At 48.3% G+C, this 10,534-nt stretch overlaps 1 protein-coding gene across 1 annotated transcript; it reads right to left on the bottom strand.

Annotated features, from left to right (window-relative positions):
- Positions 1-574: 574 nt before the first annotated feature.
- Positions 575-1,558, bottom strand: LOC307168881 (trace amine-associated receptor 13c-like; the record flags this gene model as incomplete). Its single annotated transcript, XM_079889182.1, has 1 exon — positions 575-1,558. One exon carries the CDS (start codon positions 1,556-1,558, stop codon positions 575-577), a length of 984 nt encoding a protein of 327 aa, XP_079745308.1.
- Positions 1,559-10,534: the final 8,976 nt, after the last annotated feature.

Genomic DNA, 10,534 nt, shown 5'->3' with positions numbered 1-10,534 from the left:
ATTTGCTATATTTGTTGGTCAAAGCTATTTTTGTTACTTTGGTACACTTTAATCATTTTTTTGATCTTCAACATTTCTGTTTATTATGGGGCGCCGTTTGTAAAGCGGCTCACGCTGAAAATAACAGCAACATTTTGTCACATTTAGCTTCAAACAATGTTTAAAAAACTGGTATGAATTTTTGACGGTCAACATTTAGATTTAGATTTAACATTTAGATTTAACATTTAGATTTAACATTTAGATTTAGATTTAACATTTAGGTGTAACATTTAATATTTAGATTTAACTATTTAAAATATCTCTAAGTTGACAAATATTGTTGTAAATGTGCTAAAAAGTGACCGTCAAAAATTCATACCAGTTTTTTAAACATTGTTTGAAGCTAAATGTGACAAAATGTTGCTGTTATTTTCAGCGTGAGCCGCTTTACAAACAGCGCCCCATAGTATATCACAAACAAAAAGAAAAATCAGTGAGGTGTGAAATACATGATTGAAAACAATATTTCGCAGTCATGTTTAATAGATGACAAAATAATGTAATAATGAAATTCTGTCTTACATTCAGCAACTTACAGCACATTCATCAGAGAGGAGTCTTTATTAAACACTTTAAATGTGAAAATTAATTTTAAGCTTTTCTGAAACCAGGGATAGAATAAGGCGTAAATGATGGGATTAATGGTGGAGTTCAGGAAGAAAACCATTACAGTAACATCTCTGACATTAAACAAGTCATCATTACTGTACGGAATCACTAAAGAACAAATATAATATGGCAGTAAACACAGGAGAAACACAAAGACCAGAATCCCCAGCAGTATCGCAGCTTTTCGCTCTGATTTGTCACTGACTCTGTTTTTAGAGGATTCTTTGCTGTTGTGAACCTGAAGGGCTCTTATAGCAGTCACGTGTTTCCTAACAATGACAAAAACATGAGTGTATAATATTATGATGAGTGTACATGGCATAAGAAACACAACCAGGAGATCAATGAGGGATGAAACTCCATCAATAATAGCAATACACACTCCTGGACACGTGACAGTGAAGTTTCCATTAACGAAGAGCAAAGTGAAGTTATAAAGGAGTGAAAACAGCCAGTTAAATAAAGTTGCTATGCAGATCACAGTGGGAGAGATTTTCTCTGAGTAAAAAAAAGGAGAATGTAAAGCCAAAAACCGATCAACTGCTATTAGAGCCACAGTGTGAACAGATACGCTTGTTGCTTGAAAATTCACAATTTTTAAAGCAGAGCACATCTCTGGTCCAGAAATCCAACATGACTCAATGACCCAAGACAAATGAAGCGGCATCACAAAAACTCCGACCAGCAGATCAGATGCAGCTAAAGAGAGGATGAGGATGTTAGCAGGAGTGTGGAGCTGCTTGAAGTGACTAACAGAGATGATGACCAGCAGGTTTCCACACACGGTCAGAAGAGACACAGCTGCTGCGGCCACATACAGAATCACATAGACAGAGAAAGAAACAGATCTCTCTGGACAGGAATATTCCTGACAATCATCAGTTTGGTTCACTGCTGTAAGATTCATTCTGAAGTAGTATTGTTCACTGTTACTTCCTTTATATAAAGTTCAGTATAACAGCAGATAAAGATCTCTGAAGATGCTATTTGTCTCTCCAGCAGCTCTGAACTGCTCCTCACTGAAACACAGTCACTCCTGGAGGCTCCACAACAAAGATGTGCTACAATCTATGTTGCTTTTTTATACACTTGACATGTTGACTCTTTCCAAGACTGGCAGCATCAAGGGAGAAGAACATACAGCTGGGAGATCAACTGATTTACAGTCACATGGAATTCATACAAAAACATAGATGGGCTTAGCCTATATGAAAAATCTAAATCAAAAACTAAGCTGTTAAAAATTCTTTAACATCCTGATGTAGAAAAGAGAAGCAACAGTTGATCATTCAGTGAAGCAACAAACATCACAGTTGTTATAACCCACAGCTTGAGCACAAGCGCCACTCTTGTATAATGGTAACCACACAAAATTCTCCAACAACTGAAACTTTACTAACTCTTCCACAGCTGAACATTAAGCACTACAGTAAGTCTTTCTCTTTACTGTAAAACACACAACAAATTACTCTCCTAATTCAGTCTCAGAACGTCTCGGTTACGTATGTAACCCTCGTTCCCTGAGTAGGGAACGGAGACGTTACGTCGGATGACGACGAATGGGGTTTCGCTTAGAAAGCCTCTCACCTTCGAGTATATAAAACGAGCCAATGGCAATGAAATGCCATGGGTCTGCAGAATTTGCATAGCGTATCTCCGCCCCACCCTGGGGGTATATAAGGAAGTACGCAGGCAACATGCAGATATGTCTTTGCTGAGGAGCCGAGACTGAACTCAGGCGTTCCAGCGGTACAGCGGAAGTGGCAGGGAGACGTAACGTCTCTGTTCCCTTCTCAGGGAACGAGGGTTACATACGTAACAGAGACGTTCCCTTTCGTAGTCACTCCGAGTTACGTCGGATGACGACGAATGGGGTTCCCAGTCTAATCACGCCACCTCTCGACTGTCTTCCAGTGCCCTGCGTAAGTCTGAGCTCCCTGTCGTGAGACTAGCACGGACGAAGGAGTCCTACTTCAGGAATACCAAGGTACACTGGGAAGCATATCTCAGTGGAAATATGCAATTATGCCCAGCCCGAAGGGGGGGACTTGGAATACACATATGACCCCGGGGGGCTGCATATGGAGTATCACTGGGGTGTCCAGCCGCAGGTGGAATATTTCAACCCCAGGGGTGGCAAGGTGGCTTGCCAAGGGAGAGACACATGCTCAGAGAGGCTTACAGTGGAAATACACATGTGGGGGTCACCCAGAGGGGGAACCATGCACATGGAGGCACCTAGCCAAGCGCGAAAGCTGCCGGTGGCATAACTCAGGGCTTATTAGGCTCACCTGAGGGAATATCGCACGTATTCCGTCCGTGGAGAGGAATGACGAGCAAGCGAAGACACCTGAGCAGAATCTAGTACCGGCTAGTTGAAGCGAGTACATGAGAAGAAACTGGCTCCACTCGGAGATTGTAGAATCTCGCGAATGTGTTAGGTGTCGCCCAGCCTGCAGCTCTACAGATGTCTGTTAGCGAGGCGCCATGCGCTAGAGCCCAAGAGGATGCCACACTCCGGGTGGAGTGAGCCGTCACACCAAGGGGGCACGGTCGACCTTGCTGCTGGTAAGCCAAAGCAATGGCGTCCACTATCCAGTGAGACAACCTTTGCTTGGAGAGAGCCTTTCCCTTCAGCTTCCCACCATTACAGACAAAGAGCTGATCTGATGTCCTGAAACACTGCATTCTGTCTACGTAAGCACGGAGTGCGCGTACTGGACAGAGCAGTGCCAAGGCTGGGTCTGCCTCCTCCAAGGGCAGCGCTTGCAGGTTCACCACCTGGTCTCGAAAGGGAGTGGTGGGAACCTTGGGCACATATCCAGGCCGGGGTCTCAGGATCACGTGAGACTTAGCCGGTCCGAATTCCAGGCACGCTTCGTCAACCGAAAATGCCTGCAGGTCCCCTACCCTCTTGATGGAGGCCAATGCAACCAGGAGCGCTGTCTTCATTGACAGGAACTTAAACTCCACTGATTGCAGAGGCTCAAAGGGAGCACTCTGCAGGGCAGTTAAAACCACTGAGAGGTCCCAAGAGGGTACGAGGGGAGGGCGAGGAGGATTCAGTCTCCTCGCTTCCCTCAGGAACCTGATGATCAGGTCGTGCTTTCCCAGAGACTTACCATCAACTGCGTCGTGATGTGCGGCAATGGCGGCAACATACACTTTCAGGGTGGAGGGAGACAGCCTTCGCTCCAACCCTTCTTGCAGGAAGGAAAGCACGACACTGTTTGGGCATTTCGTGGGTTCTAGATGTTTAGAAGAACACCAGTTGACGAAGAGGTTCCACTTCAACGCATAGGCATGTCTCGTGGACGATGCTCTAGCGGAAGTGATGGTAGCCACCACTGCTGGTGGTAGGGTACTCAAACCTGCCTCGTCCCGTCCAGGAGCCACACATGGAGGTTCCAAAGATCGGGACGAGGGTGCCATAAGGTGCCCCGTCCCTGAGAAAGCAGGTCTTTCCTCAGAGGAATTGGCCAGGGAGGTGCTGTCGCGAGGAGTACTAGTTCTGGGAACCAGGTGCGGTTGTGCCAAAACGGGGCAACCAAAATTACCTGCGCAAAGTCTGCGCAAGAAGGCTCACTGGGGGAAACGCATACTTGCGGAGGCCCCGCGGCCAGCTGTGCGCCAGTGCATCCGTGCCGAGCGTGCCCTCGGTCAGGGAATAAAACAGGTCGCAGTGGGACGAGTCGTGGGAGGCAAACAGGTCTACCTTTGCATCCCCGAACTGGTCCCAAATCAGCTGAACCGTCTGGGGATGGAGTCTCCATTCTCCAGCGAGAGGCCGAGGCCGAGACAGCTCGTCGGCCGCCTGGTTCAGGTCTCCCGGGATATAAATGGCTCGAAGCCACCTCAGATGCTTCTGACTCCATATGAGGAGGTGGCGGGCGAGTTGTGACATACGGCGGGAGCACAGACCACCTTGACGTTGATGTACGCTACGGTCGCGGTATTGTCTGATCGGACTAGTACGTGTTGACCCCTGAGCAACGCACGGAGGCGGTGCAGGGCAAGACGTACAGCCAACAACTCGAGGCAATTGACATGCCAAAGGCGCTGGGGTCCTGTCCAGGAGCCCGCGGCAGCATGTCCATTGCACATGGCGCCCCAACCCGTGGTGGAGGCATCTGTTGATACCACAACATGCCTGGAAACTCGTTCCAAGGGCAATCCGGCCTGAAGAAAACTGAGGTTCGACCACAGGGTGAAGGTCTGATGGCAGGTCGGAGTCACTGGAACTCGGAGCGTGCCATGATGCCATGCCCACCTCGGGACTCGATCGCGAAGCCAAAGCTGAAGCAGTCTCATATGAAGCAATCCGAGCTGCGTTACTGCGGCTGCGGATGCCATATGCCCCAGGAGCCTCTGAAATAGTTTCAGTGGAACCGCACTCTTGCCCTCGAACTGATGAAGGCAAGTCAGCAGTGGCTGCGCGCGCTCGCTCGTAAGCTGCGCGCACATGGCGACCGAGTCGATTTCCATACCGAGAAAAGAGATCCTCTGCACGGGGCAGAGTTTGCTCTTCTCCCAGTTGACCCGAAGGCCCAGACGAGCTAGGTGCCGGAGCACTAAGTCCCTGTGTTCGCAAACCTGGTCTCGAGAGTGAGCTAGGATCAGCCAGTCGTCGAGATAATTCAGGACGCGAACCCCGTGTTCCCGTAGAGGAACAAGGGCTGCCTCAACGACCTTCGTGAAGACGCGAGGAGACAGGGCTAGCCCGAAAGGGAGAACCGCGTACTGGTATGCCTGCCCCTCGAAAGCAAACCGAAGAAACGGTCTGTGTCGAGGAAGAATGGAGACATGGAAGAAGGCGTCCTTCAGGTCGATCGCTGCAAACCAATCCTGTGGCCGCACGCACTCGAAAATGTGTTTGGCCGTGAGCATCTTGAACGGCATCCTGTGAAGGGAGCGGTTCAAGACGCGCAAGTCGAGGATCGGTCGTAACCCATCAGATTTCTTCGGTACAATGAAGTAGGGGCTGTAGAAGCCGGACTTCATTTCGGCTGGAGGGACAGTCTCGATTGCACCCTTCGCCAGTAGGGTGGCGACCTCCACTCTCATGACAGGGGCATAGCCACTGACCATAGTGAAGCGGACTCCCCTGAAGCGGGGAGGAGACCGCGCGAACTGAATCGCGTAGCCGAGCCTGATGGTTCTCACGACCCAACGGGACAGTCTGGGAAGACTCCCAAAGGCTGTACCAGCGGGGTCAAGCGAACCACAAACGTACCCTGGTGGTGCAGCGAAGCGGAATGACCGGCCCGGACATGGGTGGCATAGCGGGCCGGTGTGGGGGCACGGTCATTAACCGCATCCTGCCAGAGGAGGCCAGGGAAGGACCAGCGTTCCACGGGGGCGTGCTCTGGCAGGGGTCTGGCAACAGAGGAGGACGAGAGTGGCGAGGCTCGTGAGCGGCGCGCACTGTCATCCACAGCCTCTTGGGGCTCGGAGGAAGGGGCATCAGTTCTTGAAACAAGAGATTCTACCCCGGCTCTCCACCGGGGGACGGAGTGGCCCTGCTACTAACTCCTGAGAAGAACTGAGCCCTAACTCCAAGCTGCCCGTCTCGAGAGTGCTGCTTAGCCTGGCGTTTGACCGGCTAAGGGGCGGAGACGGGCAGTGCCGCCCTCCTGCATTCCCCTCCTGCCAGGGGCCGGTGAAGGCTCGAGGGGAGGAGCCGCAGGGAGGCGGCCTCGGCGGGAAGCAGACTAAGGAGACCGCACAGACGGATGACCATTGATGCAGAAGGCCTCAGACCACTTCAGGGAAGGGTCGAAGACTGTTGGGCGCAGTCCTCAACCACACCGCCGAGCAAGCCACCCGTCTCGAGAGTGCTGCTTAGCCTGGCGTTTGGCCGGCTAAGGGGCGGAGACGGGCGGTGCCGCCCTCCTACAACCCTCTCCTGCTCGGGGCCAGTGAAGGCTCGAGGGGAGGGGCCGCAGGGAGGCGGCCTCGGCGGGAAGCAGACTAAGGAGACCGCACGGACGGATGACCGTTAATGCAGAAGGCCTCAGTCTGCTTCTGGGGTGGTCGAAGACTGTAGGGTACAGTCCTCAACCCCACCGCCGAGGGGCCCAGCCTGGGACATGGGGGAGCTGAGAAAATGAATTCTCAGACCCCCTCACATCAACCTGGCTGAGCCCATTCCTGGACCACACCTGTGGACATCACCTGGCCCAGGATCACGCAGGTACCGATGTCGCCCGTAGAGCGAGGTCAGCAGTGTGCATGGCGGATCGAACAGCCCGGACATGGGAGGCATAGCGTCCCTGCGTGGGGGCGTGGTCGAGTTTCCGCGTTCTGTCAGTGTTGGCCAGGGATGGACCAGCGTTCCACGGGGGCCAGGTCTGACAGAACTCCCGAGTCAGCACTGCCTCGAAGGCGACGCACAGCACTGCATGCCTGTGCCACGATAGTGACAGAGAACATACAGCCCATGATCGCCACGCGATCGAGTGCAGCGAAGGCGGAGGACGCCCGCGGCCCGCGATAAGTCACGGGGACCCTCGCGAGCTGGAGGCGTCCTGATGCACGTCCGGGAGAAAGGCACTGGGAGCGAGTGCTGTAGAGCAACACGCGCCCAGAAACCAATCGTAAGCCTACAGTGCTCGGGGGGAGAGCGGCCCTCCAACCGATGCTTTCAGCTGCCCGGGAAAGCATGGCCATCAGCTCTGGATCTGACTCGACTAACACTGACACTCCCGAGGGAGGCAACGCAGTCGAATCCTTATTTCCAGAGGAATCAAGCCCGCCTTGTGATGCTGTGTGTGACATGACACCATCTGCTGGAGTCCCGAATGAAAACACTGGGTCCCCGAGAGGAACCAGGCACACACGGAATCCCCACGGTTTGCGATGTGGAGGGGGGCGTGGCCCGAGGAAAGCTCGTCGGAATTATGCCACACCGTAACCCTCAGATCACCCTGGCCACCAGCCAAAACATCCCCTCTCGAGGAAGAGATAGATTGGGGAGTGGCAGAGGGGACTCTCACACAGAGATCATTGAGTCTCGATCTATAAACATCGTGATGGTCATGTTCCCGCAATGAAAACATGACTCATCCACGAGCGCTGCCGAGCGTGATTAAGCCCAACACGCGAAACAGCGCTCGTGACCGTTAGGCAGATGAATCACGCGCACACATCCAGTAAATACACGGGCGAGCCGTCTTGAAAAAGACGTGCCGCGTGCAGCTCTTTTAGAGAGAGGAAAAAGCTCAGCAGAGTGCTGAAGCGCCCAGGGAGAAACACACACACTGTCGGCAGATCACTGCACAGATCAGCAGCAGGCAATGCGATCTCGCTAGAACGCGCCATCACTCCAACACACTGAAGAGCCGCTCGTCTCGTAGAGTGAAGATGATTCAGAATGGCTTGCAGGAGTGAAGAGAACTCTTGGCTCCGAAGCGAAAACATATCTGCATGTTGCCGGCGTACTTCCTTATATACCCCCAGGGTGGGGCGGAGATACGCTATGCAAATTCCGCAGACCCATGGCATTTCATTGCCATTGGCTCGTTTTATATACTCGAAGGTGAGAGGCTTTCTAAACGAAACCCCATTCGTCGTCATCCGACGTAACTCGGAGTGACTACGAAAGGGAACTACAGAACTACAGGTCCTCTGTCCATTTAGTTATGTGAACAAAAATGAATCCTGTAGCCCCAACACAAAATTATTACAGTTACACAAAATGAAACCTCATTGGTTCTTCCGGAAGCTCAAACGTTGCTGCGTAACATGAGAATGAACCTTATTGGTTCTTGTGGAACATGATTGAGCTTCCGTTTACCACAACTGATGTGTGTGTAGATGAATGTTTATATATGAATAAAAGACTAAATTAAATCAGTTCATCATATAAAGTGATCGATTCTCTTCAGAAAATTTGGACTAAACTGCTCAATTCATATGGATTAGTTATACGATCTCTTTACAAGCTTTTTGAAGAGTCAAAGTGGTGCGTAGCTGTCAATGAAGGGACAGAAAGCTCTCAGATTTCATAAAAAAGCTCTTCATTTGTGTTCCGAAGATGAACGAAAGTCTTACGGGTTTGGAACGACATGAGGGTGAGTAAATGATGACAGAATTTTAATTTTGGGTGAACTATCCCTTTAAACTGAACTCAAACAGAGTGGCTGCGTCCAAAATCATCGCATACTCTCTTGAGGTACTTATTTTGAATAAGTAATTACTTCACGACCACTAAAAAGTAGGTTCTATTTGGTATGAATGTGTATAGTATGGATATAATCTGGAGGTACTACATTTGCCATGCTGTCATCATCATTTGACCTACAGCGTCAGTTGCGTTGCATCACTCCCTTACAAAAAAACTAGTTTTCTTATTTGTAATGCATCTGTACTACAAGTGAACTTATAAGTATACTAGTAGTTTACTCTTTTAATACAAGTAGTACATTTTTTAGACAGTACACACTGAAGTGTACTCTCAGTAAACTACTATAGTTTAGTAGTTTTTACTGCAAGTATACTTGTAAGTTTTCTTTAAGTGAACATAACATTATACATATAGTTTACTATTTATATATTATTTTTGCACTTGCAGTATAGGCCTACTACTATGTTCAAATGTAGATATTATTTTTTATACTTAAAAACTACTTTAAACTGTACTTTAACTCATTTTTAAAAACATTTTATTAGCTTCATGCATCCTTTTTGTCGGTAAGTTTCATAAAGAAAGGCAACATTTTAAACAAAAAAGTTGAGAAAATCCCATTTTTGTCAAAGACTACGCCTTGATCATATTCAGAACGATGATCAAAACACAGATGGAGTAGATCGAGTCCAACACCCCCAAAGCCTCACTGTCGTTTTCTCTTCACGGGTTACGCTTCATTTCATTTAGTAACATTAAGCAGGTTTGATTTACACTATGTTTAATGTTTGATGATCAAGTTATTTTACATTTGAGTGAGCAATCTTCTATCACTTGTTTCAGCTTCTTCTTCTGAGTTTTGATCCGGAGAATCTAGATTCTGTACTAGAAGAAGATATGTCCTAGCGCCCCCTACCGTATAACAGTGAAAACATTGATAGCTGGAAAATTCCAATGGTGGGGAAAAGTAGAATGAGGACTGCCGAGTTTGACGAAAAACAGTAGGTAATTTGCTCTGGAATTTTTACAGAGGTCGTGTGAGAAAAAGACAGACATTGCAGATTCGGACAGGATTAAAATCTCAAAGTACGTCTGTGAAACAGAAATTTCTCTAACTCTAACATCCCTGTGAAACGAGTCCCGTCCGAATAGGGCTTTAGAGTAAATTCCTACACACTACCAGTGGACTAGCCTACACACAAATTCAGATACGCAGAATTAGAAACATATCTGTTTTATATCAATATTCTAATCATTATTTTCAAACAATGTAAGTTTCATAAGACTGTATATGAAAAACTATGTAAAAAAAAGTAGGCTATATTTAATAGGCTACTCAATCAGAAGAGTTAACACAACTACAAGCCAAGTATACTTTGAATATTTAATTATACTTTTAAGTATATCTCGATCAAAAGATTGAGTACAAGTTCAGGCCAAATATACTTGGACTTTTCTCTCAGTATAAGTCAAGTACACTTAAGTGTAATTTTAAGTAGCCTATATTTCTGAGAAGTACATAAAGTATATTTCTGAGAAGTATAATGTAGACTGAAAGTATACTTCCTTATTTTTAGTTTAATAGAAGTATACTAATAGAACACTTGAATAAACTTCATTTTCGTAAGGGCTGCCATTAACAAATCCTCTCCAGTGGCCTCATGGGATAGTAAAGAGTCCATCATGCACACTTCAGAGTCTCACCTGAAGTAGGTCATCCAGGTACTTTTTGTCAACTCTTTTATGAGTACTGTGAAC

Source organism: Squalius cephalus, assembly GCF_949319135.1.
Source record: "Squalius cephalus genome assembly, chromosome: 12".
Lineage (NCBI taxonomy): Eukaryota > Metazoa > Chordata > Actinopteri > Cypriniformes > Leuciscidae > Squalius > Squalius cephalus.
This window is presented reverse-complemented; position numbering and strand designations above follow the sequence as displayed.